Source organism: Ranitomeya imitator, chromosome 6 (assembly GCF_032444005.1).
Source record: "Ranitomeya imitator isolate aRanImi1 chromosome 6, aRanImi1.pri, whole genome shotgun sequence".
In the NCBI taxonomy this organism is placed as follows: Eukaryota; Metazoa; Chordata; class Amphibia; order Anura; family Dendrobatidae; genus Ranitomeya; species Ranitomeya imitator.
In genome coordinates this window covers 573,734,944-573,758,768 of record NC_091287.1, presented here as the reverse complement: position 1 = coordinate 573,758,768, position 23,825 = coordinate 573,734,944, and the positions used below count along the sequence as shown (strand labels likewise).

At 55.7% G+C, this 23,825-nt stretch overlaps 1 protein-coding gene across 15 annotated transcripts in view; it reads left to right on the top strand.

The window, feature by feature from the left end:
• Nucleotides 1–23,825, top strand: part of SCRIB (scribble planar cell polarity protein) — a 201,415-nt gene that overhangs the window by 30,750 nt on the left and 146,840 nt on the right. For 13 of the 15 annotated variants that reach the window (XM_069732145.1, XM_069732154.1, XM_069732146.1 and 10 more), the window contains exons 6-16: nucleotides 2,860–2,923; nucleotides 3,005–3,079; nucleotides 13,693–13,837; nucleotides 13,907–14,025; nucleotides 14,143–14,342; nucleotides 14,690–14,856; nucleotides 16,213–16,343; nucleotides 16,427–16,546; nucleotides 16,628–16,819; nucleotides 16,901–17,224; nucleotides 21,987–22,049. In XM_069732145.1, coding sequence (XP_069588246.1) covers nucleotides 2,860–2,923; nucleotides 3,005–3,079; nucleotides 13,693–13,837; nucleotides 13,907–14,025; nucleotides 14,143–14,342; nucleotides 14,690–14,856; nucleotides 16,213–16,343; nucleotides 16,427–16,546; nucleotides 16,628–16,819; nucleotides 16,901–17,224; nucleotides 21,987–22,049 — 1,600 coding nt within the window. The remainder of the gene's footprint in view (nucleotides 1–2,859; nucleotides 2,924–3,004; nucleotides 3,080–13,692; nucleotides 13,838–13,906; nucleotides 14,026–14,142; nucleotides 14,343–14,689; nucleotides 14,857–16,212; nucleotides 16,344–16,426; nucleotides 16,547–16,627; nucleotides 16,820–16,900; nucleotides 17,225–21,986; nucleotides 22,050–23,825) is intronic. The other 2 variants (XM_069732153.1, XM_069732147.1) reach the window with 1 other exon arrangement.

Here is a 23,825-nt window from a genome sequence, read left to right as displayed (position 1 = left end):
ACGGGGACATCTCCTGTGTACAGCGTCCTCTTCAGGTCACCACAGATTGCGGGACATCTCCTGTGTACAGCGTCCTCTTCAGGTCACCACAGATTGCGGGGACATCTCCTGTGTACAGCGCCCTCTTCAGGTCACCACAGATTGCTGGGCCTCTCCTGTGTACAGCGTCCTCTTCAGGTCACCACAGATTGCGGGGGCATCTCCTGTGTACAGCGTCCTCTTCAGGTCACCACAGATTGCGGGGGCATCTCCTGTGTACAGCGTCCTCTTCAGGTCACCACAGATTGCGGGGACATCTCCTGTGTACAGCGCCCTCTTCAGGTCACCACAGATTGCGGGGGCATCTCCTGTGTACAGCGTCCTCTTCAGGTCACCACAGATTGCGGGGACATCTCCTGTGTACAGCGTCCTCTTCAGGTCACCACAGATTGCGGGGGCATCTCATGTGTACAGCGCCCTCTTCAGGTCACCACAGATTGCGGGAGCATCTCATGTGTACAGCGCCCTCTTCAGGTCACCACAGATTGCGGGGGCATCTCCTGTGTACAGCGCCCTCTTCAGTTCACCACAGATTGCGGGGACATCTCCTTTGTACAGCGCCCTCTTCAGGTCACCACAGATTGCGGGGACATCTCCTTTGTACAGCGCCCTCTTCAGGACACCACAGATTGCGGGGACATCTCCTGTGTACAGCGTCCTCTTCAGGTCACCACAGATTGCGGGGACATCTCCTGTGTACAGCGTCCTCTTCAGGTCACCACAGATTGCGGGGACATCTCCTGTGTACAGCGTCCTCTTCAGGTCACCACAGATTGCGGGGACATCTCCTGTGTACAGCGTCCTCTTCAGGTCACCACAGATTGCGGGGACATCTCCTGTGTACAGCGTCCTCTTCAGGTCACCACAGATTGCGGGGGCATCTCCTGTGTACAGCGCCCTCTTCAGGTCACCACAGATTGCGGGGGCATCTCCTGTGTACAGCGCCCTCTTCAGGTCACCACAGATTGCGGGACATCTCCTGTGTACAGCGTCCTCTTCAGGTCACCACAGATTGCGGGGCATCTCCTGTGTACAGCGCCCTCTTCAGGTCACCACAGATTGCGGGGGCATCTCCTGTGTACAGCGCCCTCTTCAGGTCACCACAGATTGCGGGGACATCTCCTGTGTACAGCGTCCTCTTCAGGTCAGCACAGATTGCGGGGACATCTCCTGTGTACAGCGCCCTCTTCAGGTCACCACAGATTGCGGGGACATCTCCTGTGTACAGCGTCCTCTTCAGGTCACCACAGATTGCGGGGACATCTCCTGTGTACAGCGTCCTCTTCAGGTCACCACAGATTGCGGGGACATCTCCTGTGTACAGCGCCCTCTTCAGGTCACCACAGATTGCGGGGGACATCTCCTGTGTACAGCGCCCTCTTCAGGTCACCACAGATTGCGGGGACATCTCCTGTGTACAGCGTCCTCTTCAGGTCACCACAGATTGCGGGGACATCTCCTGTGTACAGCGTCCTCTTCAGATCACCACAGATTGCGGGGGCATCTCCTGTGTACAGCGTCCTCTTCAGGTCACCACAGATTGCGGGGACATCTCCTGTGTACAGCGCCCTCTTCAGGTCACCACAGATTGCGGGGGACATCTCCTGTGTACAGCGCCCTCTTCAGGTCACCACAGATTGCGGGGACATCTCCTGTGTACAGCGCCCTCTTCAGGTCACCACAGATTGCTCCTTGGTTCAGGTCTGGGCTCGGTCGTTCCACAACTTCGTCTTCTCCAGGTGAAGCTGATGTTTTGGTGATTTGGAGGTCACTTTAGGTCATTATCGCTGAGGTGAAATTCCTCCTCATCGGCTTTCCAGGAGAGCTCAAAGGTTTTGATGTGAAATTGTCTATTTGTTCTGTCCATAATCCCCTCCCCCTTGGCTATTTCCCAGAGCACAATGCTGCCCCCACCATGCTTCACTGTGGGGACGGGAGTCTTCTGGTGATGACCGGTGTCGACTTTACACCTTCTGGGATTATGGCCACAGAGTTCCCCCTCGGTTTCCTCAGACAGATCACTTTTCCTACTTCTGCCGGATGTTATGAAGGATTTGGCAGAACATCGCCGGCCTGGAGGTTTATATGTAAGAAAAGGCTCTGTCTCCCCCGACTCCGCAAGCCGGAGATGAGAGGAATACGGGAGATTGTGGTCACATGTAGGACACGGTGAGGACTGGCCAGAAATCCCTGCAGCTCCTCTAATGTTGCCGTCGGCCTCCAGGGGCAAAGTCCTTCTTGTCTTTTCCCCAATATCTGAGGGACGTCCAGTTCTCGGTAATGTCGCTGTGGTGCCAGATTTCAGCCCCTTCTTGTGACGTCTTCAGTGTCCATGGTAGATCTGATCTGATCCCTGTAGTTGTGACTGACAACTTTCCGCACTTAGATCCTTTTGCTGTGTTGTCAGCTGTTTACAGGAAAATCCTCCAAGAGCAGCGACACTTTCTCTGGGGTTTATCAGAATCACAGGAAATGACGGCGGCTGAGCACTAACTACTATGTAACGGGGGAAACGTGATCGGCTGATTCTTACCACAACCCCAGCCCCGATTATGAGGGTGTGCACACTTATGCAATTTCATTATTGTAGTTTATTTCTCTGTATCCACTGAAAAATATTTCAATATATCGTTCCACAGTGGATTTGTACAGATTATTGGTTGATACTGAAGGGGGAAGAAGTCCTGAGAGGATGCTTCTTGGTTTAATTAGTTACATGACAAAAGCCTGTTCATCTGGGGCATGTAGACTTTCTATACACTGCATGTTGGTGACCCCATAGCCTCTGGCACATGTCTCAGATCTACGTTTGTCTTCCAGATCTCTATCATTCCTGGTTAAGTTGGAACATTTGGACCTGGGGAGCAATGATCTGCAGGTTCTGGTAAGGTTCCCATCCCTCGCTGGGTACGGGACTGCGCAGATTTCCCATGGACAAATCCTTCTCCTTTTTCTCCCTTTATAGCCAGACACGCTCGGGGCGCTGCCCAACCTGAGGGAGTTGTGGCTGGATAGAAACCAGCTGTCTGCATTACCTCCGGTCAGTATTCCAGGGTCATGACGTTAGGGGACGGGAGGACACTGCAGCCTGGTGGTTGGTGGCAGTGCAGCTGGCATGGATGGTGGCGACTGCTCGTGTAGCATGTGAGCTTGGAGGTAGTGGTTGCCGGTATGGAGCATGTAGTCTTGAAGGTGGCTTCTCCTGTGGATCAGTCAATTGTGATGGTGGTGCTGGTGACTTTGTCCTCCTGTGGCTCAGGTGCTGGTGACTTTTTCCCCCTGTGGCTCAGGTGCTGGTGACTTTTTCCCCCTGTGGCTCAGGTGCAGGTGACTTTTTCCTCCTGTGGCTCAAATGCTGGTGACTTTTTCCTCCTGTGGCTCAAGTGCTGGTGACTTTTTCCCCCTGTGGCTCAGGTGCGGGTGACTTTTTCCCCCTGTGGCTCAGGTGCTGGTGACTTTTTCCCCCTGTGGCTCAGGTGCAGGTGACTTTGTCCTCTTCTGACTCAGGTGCGGGTGACTTTGTCCTCTTCTGACTCAGGTGCGGGTTACTTTTTCCCCTGTGGCTCAGGTGCTGGTGACTTTTTCCTCCTGTGGCTCAGGTGCGGGTGACTTTTTCCTCCTGTGGCTCAGGTGCGGGTGACTTTTTCCTCCTGTGGCTCAGGTGCTGGTGACTTTGTCCTCTTCTGACTCAGGTGCTGATGACTTTTTCCCCTTGTGGCTCAGGTGCGGGTGACTTTTTCCCCTGTGGCTCAGGTGCTGGTGACTTTTTCCCCCTGTGGCTCAGGTGCGGGTGACTTTTTCCCCCTGTGGCTCAGGTGCGGGTGACTTTTTCCCCTTGTGGCTCAGGTGCGGGTGACTTTTTCCCCTGTGGCTCAGGTTCTGGTGACTTTTTCCTCCTGTGGCTCAGGTGCGGGTGACTTTGTCCTCTTCTGACTCAGGTGCTGGTGACTTTTTCCCCTGTGGCTCTGGTGCGGGTGACTTTTTCCCCCTGTGGCTCAGGTGCTGGTGACTTTTTCCCCCTGTGGCTCAGGTGCTGGTGACTTTTTCCCCCTGTGGCTCAGGTGCGGGTGACTTTTTCCCCCTGTGGCTCAGGTGCTGGTGACTTTTTCCCCCTGTGGCTCAGGTGCTGGTGACTTTTTCCCCTTGTGGCTCAGGTGCGGGTGACTTTTTCCCCCTGTGGCTCAGGTGCGGGTGACTTTTTCCCCCTGTGGCTCAGGTGCAGGTGACTTTGTCCTCTTCTGACTCAGGTGCGGGTGACTTTGTCCTCTTCTGACTCAGGTGCGGGTTACTTTTTCCCCTGTGGCTCAGGTGCTGGTGACTTTTTCCTCCTGTGGCTCAGGTGCTCTTGACTTTGTCCTCTTGTGGCTCAGGTGCGGGTGACTTTTTCCCCTCTGGCTCAGGTGCTGGTGACTTTTTCCTCCTGTGGCTCAGGTGCTGGTGACTTTTTCCCCCTGTGGCTCAGGTGCTGGTGACTTTTTCCCCCTGTGGCTCAGGTGCTGGTGACTTTGTCCTCTTCTGGCTCAGGTGTGGGTGACTTTTTCCTCCTGTGGCTCAGGTGTTGGTGACTTTGTCCTCTTGTGGCTCAGGTGCGGGTGACTTTTTCCCCCTGTGGCTCAGGTGCGGGTGACTTTGTACTCTTCTGGCTCAGGTGCGGGTGACTTTTTCCTCCTGTGGCTCAGGTGTTGGTGACTTTGTCCTCTTGTGGCTCAGGTGCTGGTGACTTTTTCCCCTGTGGCTCAGGTGCGGGTGACTTTTTCCCCCTGTGGCTCAGGTGCGGGTGACTTTTTCCTCCTGTGGCTCAGGTGTTGGTGACTTTGTCCTCTTGTGGCTCAGGTGCGGGTGACTTTTTCCCCTGTGGCTCAGGTGCGGGTGACTTTTTCCCCCTGTGGCTCAGGTGTTGGTGACTTTGTCCTCTTGTGTCTCAGGTACTGGTGACTTTGTCCTCTTGTGGCTCAGATGCAGGTGACTTTGTCCTCTTGTGGCTCAGGTGTTGGTGACTTTGTCCTCTTGTGGCTCAGGTGTTGGTGACTTTTTCCTCCTGTGACTCAGGTGCTGATGACTTTTTCCCCTGTGGCTCAGGTGTGGGTGACTTTTTCCTCCTGTGGCTCAGGTGTGGGTGACTTTTTCCTCCTGTGGCTCAGGTGCTGATGACTTTTTCCCCTGTGGCTCAGGTGTGGGTGACTTTTTCCCCCTGTGGCTCAGGTGTGGGTGACTTTTTCCTCCTGTGACTCAGGTGCTGATGACTTTTTCCCCTGTGGCTCAGGTGTGGGTGACTTTTTCCCCCTGTGGCTCAGGTGTTGGTGACTTTTTTCTCCTGTGGCTCAGGTGCTGGTGACTTTTTCCTCCTGTGGCTCAGGTGTTGGTGACTTTTTCCTCCTGTGACTCAGGTGCTGATGACTTTTTCCCCCTGTGGCTCAGGTGCTGATGACTTTTTCCCCTTGTGGCTCAGGTGCGGGTGACTTTTTCCCCTGTGGCTCAGGTGCTGGTGACTTTTTCCCCCTGTGGCTCAGGTGCGGGTGACTTTTTCCCCCTGTGGCTCAGGTGCGGGTGACTTTTTCCCCTTGTGGCTCAGGTGCGGGTGACTTTTTCCCCTGTGGCTCAGGTTCTGGTGACTTTTTCCTCCTGTGGCTCAGGTGCGGGTGACTTTGTCCTCTTCTGACTCAGGTGCTGGTGACTTTTTCCCCTGTGGCTCTGGTGCGGGTGACTTTTTCCCCCTGTGGCTCAGGTGCTGGTGACTTTTTCCCCCTGTGGCTCAGGTGCTGGTGACTTTTCCCCCTGTGGCTCAGGTGCGGGTGACTTTTTCCCCCTGTGGCTCAGGTGCTGGTGACTTTTTCCTCCTGTGGCTCAGGTGCTGATGACTTTTTCCCCTGTGGCTCAGGTGTGGGTGACTTTTTCCCCCTGTGGCTCAGGTGTGGGTGACTTTTTCCTCCTGTGGCTCAGGTGCGGGTGACTTTTTCCCCTGTGGCTCAGGTTCTGGTGACTTTTTCCTCCTGTGGCTCAGGTGCGGGTGACTTTGTCCTCTTCTGACTCAGGTGCTGGTGACTTTTTCCCCTGTGGCTCTGGTGCGGGTGACTTTTTCCCCCTGTGGCTCAGGTGCTGGTGACTTTTTCCCCCTGTGGCTCAGGTGCTGGTGACTTTGTCCTCTTGTGGCTCAGGTGCGGGTGACTTTTTCCCCTGTGGCTCAGGTGCGGGTGACTTTTTCCCCCTGTGGCTCAGGTGTTGGTGACTTTGTCCTCTTGTGTCTCAGGTACTGGTGACTTTGTCCTCTTGTGGCTCAGATGCAGGTGACTTTGTCCTCTTGTGGCTCAGGTGTTGGTGACTTTGTCCTCTTGTGGCTCAGGTGTTGGTGACTTTTTCCTCCTGTGACTCAGGTGCTGATGACTTTTTCCCCTGTGGCTCAGGTGTGGGTGACTTTTTCCTCCTGTGGCTCAGGTGTGGGTGACTTTTTCCTCCTGTGGCTCAGGTGCTGATGACTTTTTCCCCTGTGGCTCAGGTGTGGGTGACTTTTTCCCGCTGTGGCTCAGGTGTGGGTGACTTTTTCCTCCTGTGACTCAGGTGCTGATGACTTTTTCCCCTGTGGCTCAGGTGTGGGTGACTTTTTCCCCCTGTGGCTCAGGTGTTGGTGACTTTTTTCTCCTGTGGCTCAGGTGCTGGTGACTTTTTCCTCCTGTGGCTCAGGTGTTGGTGACTTTTTCCTCCTGTGACTCAGGTGCTGATGACTTTTTCCCCCTGTGGCTCAGGTGCTGATGACTTTTTCCCCTTGTGGCTCAGGTGCGGGTGACTTTTTCCCCTGTGGCTCAGGTGCTGGTGACTTTTTCCCCCTGTGGCTCAGGTGCGGGTGACTTTTTCCCCCTGTGGCTCAGGTGCGGGTGACTTTTTCCCCTTGTGGCTCAGGTGCGGGTGACTTTTTCCCCTGTGGCTCAGGTTCTGGTGACTTTTTCCTCCTGTGGCTCAGGTGCGGGTGACTTTGTCCTCTTCTGACTCAGGTGCTGGTGACTTTTTCCCCTGTGGCTCTGGTGCGGGTGACTTTTTCCCCCTGTGGCTCAGGTGCTGGTGACTTTTCCCCCTGTGGCTCAGGTGCGGGTGACTTTTTCCCCCTGTGGCTCAGCTGCTGGTGACTTTTTCCCCCTGTGGCTCAGGTGCTCGTGACTTTTTCCCCTTGTGGCTCAGGTGCGGGTGACTTTTTCCCCCTGTGGCTCAGGTGCGGGTGACTTTTTCCCCCTGTGGCTCAGGTGCAGGTGACTTTGTCCTCTTCTGACTCAGGTGCGGGTGACTTTGTCCTCTTCTGACTCAGGTGCGGGTTACTTTTTCCCCTGTGGCTCAGGTGCTGGTGACTTTTTCCTCCTGTGGCTCAGGTGCTCTTGACTTTGTCCTCTTGTGGCTCAGGTGCGGGTGACTTTTTCCCCTGTGGCTCAGGTGCTGGTGACTTTTTCCTCCTGTGGCTCAGGTGCTGGTGACTTTTTCCCCCTGTGGCTCAGGTGCTGGTGACTTTTTCCCCCTGTGGCTCAGGTGCTGGTGACTTTGTACTCTTCTGGCTCAGGTGCGGGTGACTTTTTCCTCCTGTGGCTCAGGTGTTGGTGACTTTGTCCTCTTGTGGCTCAGGTGCGGGTGACTTTTTCCCCTGTGGCTCAGGTGCGGGTGACTTTTTCCCCCTGTGGCTCAGGTGTTGGTGACTTTGTCCTCTTGTGTCTCAGGTACTGGTGACTTTGTCCTCTTGTGGCTCAGATGCAGGTGACTTTGTCCTCTTGTGGCTCAGGTGTTGGTGACTTTGTCCTCTTGTGGCTCAGGTGTTGGTGACTTTTTCCTCCTGTGACTCAGGTGCTGATGACTTTTTCCCCTGTGGCTCAGGTGTGGGTGACTTTTTCCTCCTGTGGCTCAGGTGTGGGTGACTTTTTCCTCCTGTGGCTCAGGTGCTGATGACTTTTTCCCCTGTGGCTCAGGTGTGGGTGACTTTTTCCCCCTGTGGCTCAGGTGTGGGTGACTTTTTCCTCCTGTGACTCAGGTGCTGATGACTTTTTCCCCTGTGGCTCAGGTGTGGGTGACTTTTTCCCCCTGTGGCTCAGGTGTTGGTGACTTTTTTCTCCTGTGGCTCAGGTGCTGGTGACTTTTTCCTCCTGTGGCTCAGGTGTTGGTGACTTTTTCCTCCTGTGACTCAGGTGCTGATGAATTTTTCCCCCTGTGGCTCAGGTGCTGATGACTTTTTCCCCCTGTGGCTCAGGTGCGGGTGACTTTTTCCCCTGTGGCTCAGGTGCTGGTGACTTTTTCCCCCTGTGGCTCAGGTGCGGGTGACTTTTTCCCCCTGTGGCTCAGGTGCGGGTGACTTTTTCCCCTTGTGGCTCAGGTGCGGGTGACTTTTTCCCCTGTGGCTCAGGTTCTGGTGACTTTTTCCTCCTGTGGCTCAGGTGCGGGTGACTTTGTCCTCTTCTGACTCAGGTGCTGGTGACTTTTTCCCCTGTGGCTCAGGTGCTGGTGACTTTTTCCCCCTGTGGCTCAGGTGCTGGTGACTTTTCCCCCTGTGGCTCAGGTGCGGGTGACTTTTTCCCCCTGTGGCTCAGGTGCTGGTGACTTTTTCCTCCTGTGGCTCAGGTGCTGATGACTTTTTCCCCTGTGGCTCAGGTGTGGGTGACTTTTTCCCCCTGTGGCTCAGGTGTGGGTGACTTTTTCCTCCTGTGACTCAGGTGCTGATGACTTTTTCCCCTGTGGCTCAGGTGTGGGTGACTTTTTCCCCCTGTGGCTCAGGTGTTGGTGACTTTTTTCTCCTGTGGCTCAGGTGCTGGTGACTTTTTCCTCCTGTGGCTCAGGTGTTGGTGACTTTTTCCTCCTGTGACTCAGGTGCTGATGACTTTTTCCCCCTGTGGCTCAGGTGCTGATGACTTTTTCCCCTTGTGGCTCAGGTGCGGGTGACTTTTTCCCCTGTGGCTCAGGTGCTGGTGACTTTTTCCCCCTGTGGCTCAGGTGCGGGTGACTTTTTCCCCCTGTGGCTCAGGTGCGGGTGACTTTTTCTCCTTGTGGCTCAGGTGCGGGTGACTTTTTCCCCTGTGGCTCAGGTTCTGGTGACTTTTTCCTCCTGTGGCTCAGGTGCGGGTGACTTTGTCCTCTTCTGACTCAGGTGCTGGTGACTTTTTCCCCTGTGGCTCTGGTGCGGGTGACTTTTTCCCCCTGTGGCTCAGGTGCTGGTGACTTTTTCCCCCTGTGGCTCAGGTGCTGGTGACTTTTCCCCCTGTGGCTCAGGTGCGGGTGACTTTTTCCCCCTGTGGCTCAGGTGCTGGTGACTTTTTCCTCCTGTGGCTCAGGTGCTGATGACTTTTTCCCCTGTGGCTCAGGTGTTGGTGACTTTTTTCTCCTGTGGCTCAGGTGCTGGTGACTTTTTCCTCCTGTGGCTCAGGTGTTGGTGACTTTTTCCTCCTGTGACTCAGGTGCTGATGACTTTTTCCCCCTGTGGCTCAGGTGCTGATGACTTTTTCCCCTTGTGGCTCAGGTGCGGGTGACTTTTTCCCCTGTGGCTCAGGTGCTGGTGACTTTTTCCCCCTGTGGCTCAGGTGCGGGTGACTTTTTCCCCCTGTGGCTCAGGTGCGGGTGACTTTTTCCCCTTGTGGCTCAGGTGCGGGTGACTTTTTCCCCTGTGGCTCAGGTTCTGGTGACTTTTTCCTCCTGTGGCTCAGGTGCGGGTGACTTTGTCCTCTTCTGACTCAGGTGCTGGTGACTTTTTCCCCTGTGGCTCTGGTGCGGGTGACTTTTTCCCCCTGTGGCTCAGGTGCTGGTGACTTTTTCCCCCTGTGGCTCAGGTGCTGGTGACTTTGTCCTCTTGTGGCTCAGGTGCGGGTGACTTTTTCCCCTGTGGCTCAGGTGCGGGTGACTTTTTCCCCCTGTGGCTCAGGTGTTGGTGACTTTGTCCTCTTGTGTCTCAGGTACTGGTGACTTTGTCCTCTTGTGGCTCAGATGCAGGTGACTTTGTCCTCTTGTGGCTCAGGTGTTGGTGACTTTGTCCTCTTGTGGCTCAGGTGTTGGTGACTTTTTCCTCCTGTGACTCAGGTGCTGATGACTTTTTCCCCTGTGGCTCAGGTGTGGGTGACTTTTTCCTCCTGTGGCTCAGGTGTGGGTGACTTTTTCCTCCTGTGGCTCAGGTGCGGGTGACTTTGTCCTCTTGTGGCTCAGGTGCTGATGACTTTTTCCCCTGTGGCTCAGGTGTGGGTGACTTTTTCCCCCTGTGGCTCAGGTGTGGGTGACTTTTTCCTCCTGTGACTCAGGTGCTGATGACTTTTTCCCCTGTGGCTCAGGTGTGGGTGACTTTTTCCCCCTGTGGCTCAGGTGTTGGTGACTTTTTTCTCCTGTGGCTCAGGTGCTGGTGACTTTTTCCTCCTGTGGCTCAGGTGTTGGTGACTTTTTCCTCCTGTGACTCAGGTGCTGATGACTTTTTCCCCCTGTGGCTCAGGTGCTGATGATTTTTTCCCCTTGTGGCTCAGGTGCGGGTGACTTTTTCCCCTGTGGCTCAGGTGCTGGTGACTTTTTCCCCCTGTGGCTCAGGTGCGGGTGACTTTTTCCCCCTGTGGCTCAGGTGCGGGTGACTTTTTCCCCTTGTGGCTCAGGTGCGGGTGACTTTTTCCCCTGTGGCTCAGGTGCTGATGACTTTTTCCCCTGTGGCTCAGGTGTGGGTGACTTTTTCCTCCTGTGGCTCAGGTGTGGGTGACTTTTTCCTCCTGTGGCTCAGGTGCGGGTGACTTTGTCCTCTTGTGGCTCAGGTGCTGATGACTTTTTCCCCTGTGGCTCAGGTGTGGGTGACTTTTTCCCCCTGTGGCTCAGGTGTGGGTGACTTTTTCCTCCTGTGACTCAGGTGCTGATGACTTTTTCCCCTGTGGCTCAGGTGTGGGTGACTTTTTCCCCCTGTGGCTCAGGTGTTGGTGACTTTTTTCTCCTGTGGCTCAGGTGCTGGTGACTTTTTCCTCCTGTGGCTCAGGTGTTGGTGACTTTTTCCTCCTGTGACTCAGGTGCTGATGACTTTTTCCCCCTGTGGCTCAGGTGCTGATGATTTTTTCCCCTTGTGGCTCAGGTGCGGGTGACTTTTTCCCCTGTGGCTCAGGTGCTGGTGACTTTTTCCCCCTGTGGCTCAGGTGCGGGTGACTTTTTCCCCCTGTGGCTCAGGTGCGGGTGACTTTTTCCCCTTGTGGCTCAGGTGCGGGTGACTTTTTCCCCTGTGGCTCAGGTTCTGGTGACTTTTTCCTCCTGTGGCTCAGGTGCGGGTGACTTTGTCCTCTTCTGACTCAGGTGCTGGTGACTTTTTCCCCTGTGGCTCTGGTGCGGGTGACTTTTTCCCCCTGTGGCTCAGGTGCTGGTGACTTTTTCCCCCTGTGGCTCAGGTGCTGGTGACTTTTCCCCCTGTGGCTCAGGTGCGGGTGACTTTTTCCCCCTGTGGCTCAGGTGCTGGTGACTTTTTCCCCCTGTGGCTCAGGTGCTCGTGACTTTTTCCCCTTGTGGCTCAGGTGCGGGTGACTTTTTCCCCCTGTGGCTCAGGTGCGGGTGACTTTTTCCCCCTGTGGCTCAGGTGCAGGTGACTTTGTCCTCTTCTGACTCAGGTGCGGGTGACTTTGTCCTCTTCTGACTCAGGTGCGGGTTACTTTTTCCCCTGTGGCTCAGGTGCTGGTGACTTTTTCCTCCTGTGGCTCAGGTGCTCTTGACTTTGTCCTCTTGTGGCTCAGGTGCGGGTGACTTTTTCCCCTGTGGCACAGGTGCTGGTGACTTTTTCCTCCTGTGGCTCAGGTGCTGGTGACTTTTTCCCCCTGTGGCTCAGGTGCTGGTGACTTTTTCCCCCTGTGGCTCAGGTGCTGGTGACTTTGTCCTCTTCTGGCTCAGGTGTGGGTGACTTTTTCCTCCTGTGGCTCAGGTGTTGGTGACTTTGTCCTCTTGTGGCTCAGGTGCGGGTGACTTTTTCCCCCTGTGGCTCAGGTGCGGGTGACTTTGTACTCTTCTGGCTCAGGTGCGGGTGACTTTTTCCTCCTGTGGCTCAGGTGTTGGTGACTTTGTCCTCTTGTGGCTCAGGTGCTGGTGACTTTTTCCCCTGTGGCTCAGGTGCGGGTGACTTTTTCCCCCTGTGGCTCAGGTGCGGGTGACTTTTTCCTCCTGTGGCTCAGGTGTGGGTGACTTTTTCCTCCTGTGGCTCAGGTGCTGATGACTTTTTCCCCTGTGGCTCAGGTGTGGGTGACTTTTTCCCCCTGTGGCTCAGGTGTGGGTGACTTTTTCCTCCTGTGACTCAGGTGCTGATGACTTTTTCCCCTGTGGCTCAGGTGTGGGTGACTTTTTCCTCCTGTGGCTCAGGTGTTGGTGACTTTGTCCTCTTGTGGCTCAGGTGCGGGTGACTTTTTCCCCCTGTGGCTCAGGTGCGGGTGACTTTGTACTCTTCTGGCTCAGGTGCGGGTGACTTTTTCCTCCTGTGGCTCAGGTGTTTGTGACTTTGTCCTCTTGTGGCTCAGGTGCTGGTGACTTTTTCCCCTGTGGCTCAGGTGCGGGTGACTTTTTCCCCCTGTGGCTCAGGTGCGGGTGACTTTTTCCTCCTGTGGCTCAGGTGTGGGTGACTTTTTCCTCCTGTGGCTCAGGTGCTGATGACTTTTTCCCCTGTGGCTCAGGTGTGGGTGACTTTTTCCCCCTGTGGCTCAGGTGTGGGTGACTTTTTCCTCCTGTGACTCAGGTGCTGATGACTTTTTCCCCTGTGACTCAGGTGTGGGTGACTTTTTCCCCCTGTGGCTCAGGTGTTGGTGACTTTTTTCTCCTGTGGCTCAGGTGCTGGTGACTTTTTCCTCCTGTGGCTCAGGTGTTGGTGACTTTTTCCTCCTGTGACTCAGGTGCTGATGACTTTTTCCCCCTGTGGCTCAGGTGCTGATGACTTTTTCCCCTGTGGCTCCAGTGCTGATGACTTGTTCCCCCTGTGGCTCAGGTGCTGATGACTTTTTCCCCTGTGGCTCAGGTGCTGATGACTTTTTCCCCCTGTGGCTCAGGTGCTGGTGACTTTGTCCTCTTGTGATTCAGGTGCTGGTGACTTTGTCTTCTTGTGACTCAGGTGCTGATGACTTTTTCCCCTGTGGCTCAGGTGTGGGTGACTTTTTCCCCCTGTGGCTCAGGTGTGGGTGACTTTTTCCTCCTGTGGCTCAGGTGCTGATGACTTTTTCCCCTGTGGCTCAGGTGTGGGTGACTTTTTCCCCCTGTGGCTCAGGTGTGGGTGACTTTTTCCTCCTGTGACTCAGGTGCTGATGACTTTTTCCCCTGTGGCTCAGGTGTGGGTGACTTTTTCCCCCTGTGGCTCAGGTGTTGGTGACTTTTTTCTCCTGTGGCTCAGGTGCTGGTGACTTTTTCCTCCTGTGGCTCAGGTGTTGGTGACTTTTTCCTCCTGTGACTCAGGTGCTGATGACTTTTTCCCCCTGTGGCTCAGGTGCTGATGACTTTTTCTCCTGTGGCTCAGGTGCTGATGACTTTTTCCCCCTGTGGCTCAGGTGCTGGTGACTTTGTCCTCTTGTGATTCAGGTGCTGGTGACTTTGTCTTCTCGTGACTCAGGTGCTGATGACCTTTTCCCCCTGTGGCTCCAGCCTCTCCTCCAGGGGTTCGGGTGCCGGCGGCAGCCTCTACTCCGGGGGTTTCGGGCCATTGATGTCATGTCTGTGTTGCAGGAACTGGGGAATCTCCGGCGTTTGGTTTGTCTAGACGTGTCGGAGAATAAGTTGGAGCAGCTTCCTGCGGAGATCAGCGGCCTCATCTCCCTCACCGACCTGCTGCTCTCTCAGAACCAGCTGGGCAGCATACCGGCGGGCATCGGTCAGTGACCTGCAACGAGCCCTCGTCTGTTCCTGCGTCCACGGACTCACATCTGTCATTCCCTCGCAGGTCAGCTGAAGCAGCTCTCCATCCTGAAGATCGACCAGAACCGGCTGCTCCAGATCACAGAGGCCCTCGGGGACTGTGAGAACCTGAGCGAGATTATCCTGACCGAGAACCTGCTGACGGTGCGTACCGGGGGGCCGACAACCTCACATGTACACAGGCGGGGTGCCAGTAATGGGCCGGGGCTGACAACCTCGCACACGATTTACAGTATGGTTGTCGGCTGTTTTTCCCTCCAGCATCTCCCGAAGTCCATTGGAAACCTCACAAAATTGACCAACCTGAATGTGGATCGCAACCGTCTGTCATCTCTGCCCGCGGAGATCGGCGGCTGCTCCAGTTTGAACATGCTGTGTCTGCGCGATAATCAGCTAAGCGCCCTCCCGCCGGAGCTCGCCAGCGCCACCGAGCTGCACGTGCTGGACGTGGCCGGCAACAGGTGTGTGGTAGACTGGGCCTCAATGCCAGAGCGGCCCATAGCAACCAATCACAGCACAGCTCTCATTTCTTACTGTGCTGTGCGAAACTGAAAGCTGCGCTTTGATTGGTCGCTATGGGCAACAAGTCTTAATAAATGAGGCCTAAAAGATTGTGGTGAGATGTCGAGTCACAGGATGGAAGGAGTGCGAAGTGGGCGTCATGGGAGGAAGAGGTCACGGGATATGGGGGTATGATTGGACATGGGCAGCTGCAGGGGGTGTCACTCGATTGGGGCAATTGTGGGTGGTCTTTGCATCTTCTGCACCTCTCCCTCTGTTGTAAGTGGAGATTTTGTGTCCCCCTCAGGCTGCTGAATTTGCCCTTTGCTCTGACGAACCTCAACCTGAAGGCACTGTGGTTGGCGGAGAACCAGTCACAGCCAATGCTCAAATTTCAGACGGAAGACGATGAGAAGACGGGATCCAAAGTGTTAACCTGTTACCTCCTGCCACAGCAGGCATCCCCAAGCATCGGTACAGTCTGTCTGGCCGCCCGCCCTCCCTAGCTCCCTTTCTGGCAAGATGCCCGCTCTGCCTCGCTCCTGTTCTGGCCGCCCTTGCTCCCGTTCTGGCCGCCCCTCGCCCTCCCTCGCTCTCGTTCTGGCCGCCCCCGCCCTCTCTCGCTCCCGTTCTGGCCGCCCTCTCTCGCTCCCGTTCTGGCCGCCCTCTCTCGCTCCCGTTCTGGCCGCCCTCTCGCTCCCGTTCTGGTCACCCGCCCTCGCTCCCGTTCTGGCCATCCCCGCCCTCCCTCGATCCCGTTCTGGCCATCCCCGCCCTCCCTCGCTCCCGTTCTGGCCGTCCCCGCCCTCCCTCGCTCCCGTTCTGGCCGTCCCTGCCCGTCCTTGCTCCCGTTCTGGCCGCCCGTCCTTGCTCCCGTTCTGGCCGCCCGTCCTTGCTCCCGTTCTGGCCTCCCGTCCTTGCTCCCGTCCTGGCCGCCCGTCCTTGCTCCCGTCCTGGCCGCCCGTCCTGGCCGCCCGTCCTTGCTCCCGTTCTGGCCGCCCGTCCTTGCTCCCGTTCTGGCCGCCCGTCCTTGCTCCCGTTCTGGCCGCCCGTCCTTGCTCCCGCTCTGGCCGCCCGTCCTTGCTCCCGTTCTGGCCGCCCCCGCCCTCTCTCGCTCCCGTTCTGGCCGCCCCCGCCCTCCCTCGCTCCCGTTCTGGCCACCCCCGCCCTCTCTCGCTCCCGTTCTGGCCGACCCCGCCCTCCCTCGCTCCCGTTCTGGCCGACCCCGCCTTCCCTCACTCCCGTTCTGGCCGCCCCCGCCCTCTCTCGCTCCCGTTCTGGCCGACCCCGCCCTCCCTCGCTACCGTTCTGGCCGACCCCGCCTTCCCTCACTCCCGTTCTGGCCGCCCCCGCCCTCTCTCGCTCCCGTTCTGGCCGCCCCTGCCCTCCCTTGCTCCGCTTCTAGCCACCCGCCCTCTCTCGCTCCCGTTCTGGCCGCCTCGGCCCTCCCTCGCTCCCGTTCTGGCCGCCCCCGCCCTCTCTCGCTCCCGTTCTGGCCGACCCCGCCCTCCCTCGCTACCGTTCTGGCCGACCCCGCCTTCCCTCACTCCCGTTCTGGCCGCCCCCGCCCTCTCTCGCTCCCGTTCTGGCCGCCCCTGCCCTCCCTTGCTCCGCTTCTAGCCACCCGCCCTCTCTCGCTCCCGTTCTGGCCGCCTCGGCCCTCTCTCGCTCCCGTTCTGGCCGCCCCCGCCCTCCCTCGCTCCCGTTCTGGCCGCCCCCGCCCTCCCTCGCTCCCGTTCTGGCCGCCCCCGCCCTCCCTCGCTCTGGTTCTGGCCGCCCGCCCTCGCTCCCATCAGACCTGAGTTTTTAGCTCTGCTCTCGTGTTCACAGAGAGTCCTGTTCTGCAGAACAGTATGGACGACAGCTGGATAGACGGGAACCTGAATCGCATCAGTGTCATTCAGTTCCAGGAGGAGCTGAAACCTGAGGAGGAGGATGACGAGGCTGCAGCAGAGCGTCGGGTAAGAGCTGGTGAGATGCTCTGCAGCCCCGGGGCATTCTCTGCTGGGCCCCTTTACTGTTGTCTTTCTCCTGGGTTTCTCAGGGTCTGCAGAGGAGAGCAACGCCGCACCCCAGCGAACTGAAGGTGATGAAGAGAGGAATCGAGGAGCGGCGCAATGAGGGCTACATCGCCAGAGCAGACACGACGTCCCCTAGTGATGAGGTGAGCCTGGGGTGCTCTGCTCTCGGGGGTGCCTCGTTTTTTTTTCATCGTCCGAGTGAGGTATGTGATTTCTCGCTGTAGGATAAGCGCCTCAGTGGAGTTTCCAGTCAGAGCGGAGATTCGCAGCGTAGCGGCAGCACAGTCTCTGCGGGATACCAAGAGGATCATCATCATTATCATCCCGCAGAACAGCACCGAGCAGAGCACCAACAGCCGGAGGAGGAGGAGGAAGACGAGACGCCGGCGGATGAGATGGAGGTGGAATACGTGGAGGTAGCGCAGTATAGATCTAGAAGATGGCGTGAGGAGGCAGGGGGCTTCTGCACACTCATGGCTTTCACCTCTCCCCCGCAGCACTCCGTGCACTTTGCTGAGGAGACTTTGGTACACTGCGATGATGAAGATGACGACTTTGACGAGGACCGGGGGTCTCTGGGGAAGAAACGTCTGATCCGCAAGGACACCCCCCATTATAAGAAGCACTCTAAGATCACCAAGCTGCCCAACACGGAGGCGGTGGTGGCACTTCTCCAGGGACAGAGTCCCCGCGCCCTTGACGAAGATGTTGACCACAAAGACTTCTTCAGGTGCTCGCAGCAAGAAGAGGACGAGGTGGAGGGATGGCCCCCAGAGGAGAGCAGGGAAGAGCGGCACCACAGCTCGCAGCAGAACGTCAAGGTACAGGGGATATCAGAAGCCCCAGACACTACATGCCACCCCACTTGCATCACTGCACCATTGCCACATAAGTTGCTGGTTTCTGCCCTTGCCAAGGCCTGAATCGTTCACTCATTCACCAGTGTGGGGCAGAAGATCCACACGTGAGGGGCACTGATATCCGGACAGTCAATCATCTCTTTACACCCCCGTCTCTATACATGGTCCATGCAGCCTCAGCCCACCACCAGAGAAGATGGGGGAGAGGTTATTGCGCTCAGACTAAGGGTTTGCACCGGCTGGGCAGCTGGAAACGACCTAAACGTTTACCAAGCGGTGTTTATTGGCCTGTTCACACCACAGAACGTGTTGTGTGCCACCGCTCGTCTTCTCCCAGACTGCACCTCTCTGCTATCGTGTGCCACCCCCATCACCTCCCAGACTACACCTCTCCACTGTCGTGTTCCATCACATGTCATCTCCCAGACTGCACCTCTCTATCATGTGCCACCGCCAGTCATCTCCCAGACTGCATCTCTCTGCTATAGCGTTCCATCACCTGTCACCTCCCAGACTGCATCTCTCTACTATTGTGCCACCGCTCGTCATGTCCCAGACTGCATCTCTCTGCTGTTGTGCCACTGCCTGTCACCTCCCAGACTGCACCTCTCCACTGTAGTGTTCCATCACCTGTCATCTCCCAGTCTGCACCTCTCTATCGTGTTCTATCACCTGTCTTATCCCAGACTGCACCTCTGCTGTCGTGTGCCACCGCCCGTCATCCCCCAGACTGCACCTCTCTGCTACGGTGTTCCATCACCTGTCTTCTCCCAGACTGCACCTCTCTGCTATCGTGTTCCATCACCTGTCACCTCCCAGACTGCACCTCTCTATCGTGTTCCATCACCTGTCTTCTCCCAGACTGCACCTCTCCAGTGTCGTGTTCCATCACCTGTCTTCTCCCAGACTGCACCTCTCCACTGTCGTGTTCCATCACCTGTCATCTCCCAGACTGCACCTCTCTATCGTGTTCCATCACCTGTCTTCTCCCAGACTGCACCTCTCTGCTATCGTGTTCCATCACCTGTCTCCTCCCAGACTGCACCTCTCCAGTGTCGTGTTCCATCACCTGTCTTCTCCCAGACTGCACCTCTTCAGTGTCGTGTTCCATCACCTGTCACCTCCCAGACTGCACCTCTCTGCTATCGTGTTGCATCACCTGTCATCTCCCAGACTGCACCTCTCTGCTATTGTGTTCCATCACCTGTCTCCTCCCAGACTGCACCTCTCTGCTATCGTGTTCCATCACCTGTCACCTCTCATACTGCACCTCTCTGCTATTGTGTTCCATCACCTGTCTCCTCCCAGACTGCACCTCTCCAGTGTCGTGTTCCATCATTTGTCTTCTCCCAGACTGCACCTCTCTGCTGTCGTGTTCCATCACCTGTCTTCTCCCAGACCGCACCTCTGCTATCGTGTTCCATCACCTGTCTTCTCCCAGACTGCACCTCTCCAGTGTCGTGTTCCATCACCTGTCTTCTCCCAGACTGCACCTCTCTGCTATTGTGTTCCATCACCTGTCTCCTCCCAGACTGCACCTCTCTGCTATCGTGTTCTATCACCTGTCTTCTCCCAGACTGCACCTCTCTATCGTGTTCCATCACCTGTCACCTCCCAGACTGCACCTCTCCACTGTCGTGTTCCATCACCTGTCATCTCCCAGACTGCACCTCTCTATCGTGTTCCATCACCTGTCTCCTCCCAGACTGCACCTCTCTGCTATCGTGTTGCATCACCTGTCATCTCCCAGACTGCACCTCTCTGCTATCGTGTTCTATCACCTGTCTCCTCCCAGACTGCATCTCTCCAGTGTCGTGTTCCATCACCTGTCACCTCCCAGACTGCACCTCTCCAGTGTCGTGTTCCATCACCTGTCTTCTCCCAGACTGCACCTCTCCAGTGTCGTGTTCCATCACCTGTCTTCTCCCAGACTGCACCTCTCTATCGTGTTCCATCACCTGTCACCTCCCAGACTGCACCTCTCTTCTATCGTGTTCTATCACCTGTCTTCTCCCAGACTGCACCTCTCTTCCATCGTGTTCTATCACCTGTCTTCTCCCAGACTGCACCTCTCTATCGTGTTCCATCACCTGTCTCCTCCCAGACTGCACCTCTCTTCTATCGTGTTCTATCACCTGTCTTCTCCCAGGCTGCACCTCTCTATCGTGTTCCATCACCTGTCACCTCCCAGACTGCACCTCTCTTCTATCGTGTTCTATCACCTGTCTTCTCCCAGACTGCACCTCTCTATCGTGTTCCATCACCTGTCTCCTCCCAGACTGCACCTCTCCACTGTCGTGTTCCATCATTTGTCATATCCCAGACTGCACCTCTCTGCTGTCGTGTTCTATCACCTGTATTCTCCCAGGCTGCACCTCTCTATCGTGTTCCATCACCTGTCACCTCCCAGACTGCACCTCTCTTCTATCGTGTTCTATCACCTGTCTTCTCCCAGACTGCACCTCTCTATCGTGTTCCATCACCTGTCACCTCCCAGACTGCACCTCTCTTCTATCGTGTTCTATCACCTGTCTTCTCCCAGACTGCACCTCTCTATCGTGTTCCATCACCTGTCACCTCCCAGACTGCACCTCTCTTCTATCGTGTTCCATCACCTGTCTTCTCCCAGGCTGCACCTCTCTATCGTGTTCCATCACCTGTCACCTCCCAGACTGCACCTCTCTTCTATCGTGTTCCATCACCTGTCTTCTCCCAGACTGCACCTCTCTATCGTGTTCCATCACCTGTCACCTCCCAGACTGCACCTCTCTTCTATCGTGTTCTATCACCTGTCTTCTCCCAGACTGCACCTCTCTATCGTGTTCTATCACCTGTCTTCTCCCAGACTGCACCTCTCTATCGTGTTCCATCACCTGTCTCCTCCCAGACTGCACCTCTCTTCTATCGTGTTCCATCACCTGTCTTCTCCCAGGCTGCACCTCTCTATCGTGTTCCATCACCTGTCACCTCCCAGACTGCACCTCTCTTCTATCGTGTTCCATCACCTGTCTTCTCCCAGGCTGCACCTCTCTATCGTGTTCCATCACCTGTCACCTCCCAGACTGCACCTCTCCACTGTCGTGTTCCATCATTTGTCATATCCCAGACTGCACTTCTGCTATCGTGTGCCACCGCCCGTCAACTCCCAGACTGCATCTCTCTTCTATCATGTTCTACTGCCCATCACCTCCCAGATGGCAACTTTCTATTTTGTGCCACTGCCCATCACCTCCTAGATTGCACCTCTTCGCTATTGTGTGCCACCGCCCTTCACCTCCCAGACCGCACCTATCAACTGTGGCATGCCATGACCCGTCAGATGGTACCAATACTGTAGGAGAAAGTAAAGTGCAAATATGGTCTTATCCAAGGGAGATATCAAGACACAGGATCAGTTTGCGCTCACCTGATGTATCTAGCATGTAGGTCGACAGTTGCCGCAGATCCACGGGTCAGACTAGTGACCTATCGCGTATTAACCGGGGAACATTTTTGTGGATATCCTCCAGGCAGGTAGAAGACAATACTTGATGATTTATTCAGATTCTCAACGCGTTTCGAAGTCCAAACACTATTTCCTCAGGAGTTGTGTATTCTGGGATCTGACTATGTCCTCTCTGCTATCGCCCGTCACCTCCCAAACTGTACCTCTCCGCTGCCATGTGCCACTGCCCAACATCTCCCAGACTGCACCTCTATCAAGAGTAATGGCCCGTCACCTCCCAGACTGCACCTCTCTATCGTGTGCCACCGCTCATCACCTCCCAAACTGCACCTCTCCACTGTAGTGTTCATTCACCTGTCTCCTCCCAGACTGCACCTCTCTGCTATCGTGCGCCATCGCCCGTCACCTCCCAGACTGCAACTCTCCACCGTCATGTACCAAGGCTTGTTACCTCCCAGACTGCACCTCTCTACTATCGTGCGCCATCGCCCGTCACCTCCCAGACTGCAACTCTCCACCGTCATGTACCAAGGCCCGTCACCTCCCAGACTGCACCTCTCTGCTATCGTGCGCCGTCGCCCGTCACCTGCCAGACTGCAACTCTCCACCGTCATGTACCAAGGCTTGTTACCTCCCAGACTGCACCTCTCTACTATCGTGTGCCATCACCCGTCACCTCCCAGACTGCAACTCTCCACCGTCATGTACCAAGGCTTGTTACCTCCCAGACTGCACCTCTGCTGTTGTGTGCCATGGCTTGTCACCTCCCAGACTGCACCTCTCTGCTGTTGTGTACCATGACTCTTCACCTCCCAGACTGCACCTCTCTGCTGTTGTGTACCATGACTCTTCACCTCCCAGACTGCACTTCTCAGCTGTCGTGTGCCACTGCCCGTCAACTCCCAGACTGCACCTCTCCACTGTCATGTGCCACCGCCCTTCACCTACTTACTATCGTCTTGCAGCTTTGCATCTCCTCCACGTTACCCCGCCAGTGCCAATGTCCTGTGTGCTCTTAAAGAGGACTTGCACCTGCAGTGCCCCGAGCCCTGTGATGACTCTCGGATGTTTTTCTGGTGTTGGTTCCCTTTAATTTAAGCTAATCCAGTGCTGGGCTCAGTGTGTTGCTTCTGTGCTGTTGTTCTCTGTTGTCTGCCCTGGAGGAGCCTCTCTACAGGTGGGTTCATGGTGTTGGGTATTTTTGGTCATTTTGCTCCACTAATCCGCATGCCTGTCTCTCTCTCCTGTCTCCTGCTCGTCTGTCTGCTGCTCTAACAGGGTGTGTCGTTTGATCAAGTGAATAATCTTCTGATTGAGCCTGCTCGGATAGAGGAGGAAGAGGTGTGTACCCAGCCTGGCACTGCCCGCGAGCCACCCCTGCCCTCTACTGCCCGTGAGCCTCCACTGCCCACGAGTCTCCACTTCCCTCCAAACCCCCAAATCACTCAGCAAATCCAGCACACCCCCTGCAGGGTCTTGGGGTGTCGTGCGTGGGGTCTGTCCTATTTCTCTGGGGTCTGAGTGTCTGATGTGTGCATGGAAGGAGTGATCTTGTGTGATATCAGGAAGAAGTGGTGCCATAAACGAGAATGCCGCCTAATCATGGCTAGAGATCAGAGATGACATCACTGAGAATGCCTCCTATCCATCACCAGAGATCAGAGGTGACATCACTGAGAATATCTCCTATCCATCACCAGAGATCAGCGGTGACATCACTGAGAATGCCTCCTATCCATCACCAGAGATCAGCGGTGACATCACTGAGAATGCCTCCTATCCATCACTAGAGATCAGCGGTGACCTCACTGAGTGCCTCCTATCCATCACCAGAGATCAGCGGTGATATCACTGAGAATGTCTCCTATCCATCACCAGAGATCAGAGGTGACATCACTGAGAATGCCTCCTATCCATCACTAGAGATCAGCGGTGACCTCACTGAGTGCCTCCTATCCATCACCAGAGATCAGCGGTGATATCACTGAGAATGTCTCCTATCCATCACCAGAGATCAGCGGTGACATCACTGAGAATTCCTCCTATCCATCACCAGAGATCAGAGGTGACCTCACTGAGAATGCCTCCTGTCCATCATCAGAGATCAGCGGTGACCTCACTGAGAATGCCTCCTATCCATCACCAGAGATCAGCGGTGACCTCACTGAGAATGTCTCCTATCCATCACCAGAGATCAGGGGTGACATCACTGAGAATGCCTCCTATTCATCACCAGAGATCAGAGGTGACCTCACTGAGAATGCCTCCTATCCATCACCAGAGATCAGCGGTGACATCACTGAGAATGCCTCCTATCCATCATTAGAGATCAGCGGTGACCTCACTGAGAATGTCTCCTATCCATCACCAGAGATCAGAGGTGACATCACTGAGAATGTCTCCTATCCATCACCAGAGATCAGAGGTGACACCACTGAGAATGCCTCCTATCCATCACCAGAGATCAGAGGTGACATCACTGAGAATGCCTCCTATCCATCACCGGAGATCAGCTGTGACATCACTGAGAATGTCTCCTATCCATCACCAGAGATCGGTGGTGACATCACTGAGAATGTCTCCTATCCATCACCAGAGATCAGCGGTGACATCACTGAGAATGTCTCCTATCCATCACCAGAGATCAGCGGTGACATCACTGAGAATGCCTCCTACCCATCACCAGAGATGACATCACTGAGAATGCCTCCTATCCATCACCAGAGATCAGCGGTGACATCACTGAGAATGCCTCCTATCCATCACCAGAGATCAGCGGTGACCTCACTGAGAATGTCTCCTATCCATTACCAGAGATCAGGGGTGACATCACAGAGAATGCCTCCTATTCATCACCAGAGATCAGAGGTGACCTCACTGAGAATGCCTCCTGTCCATCATCAGAGATCAGCGGTGACCTCACTGAGAATGCCTCCTATCCATCACCAGAGATCAGCGGTGACCTCACTGAGAATGTCTCCTATCCATCACCAGAGATCAGGGGTGACATCACTGAGAATGCCTCCTATTCATCACCAGAGATCAGAGGTGTCCTCACTGAGAATGCCTCCTATCCATCACCAGAGATCAGCGGTGACATCACTGAGAATGTCTCCT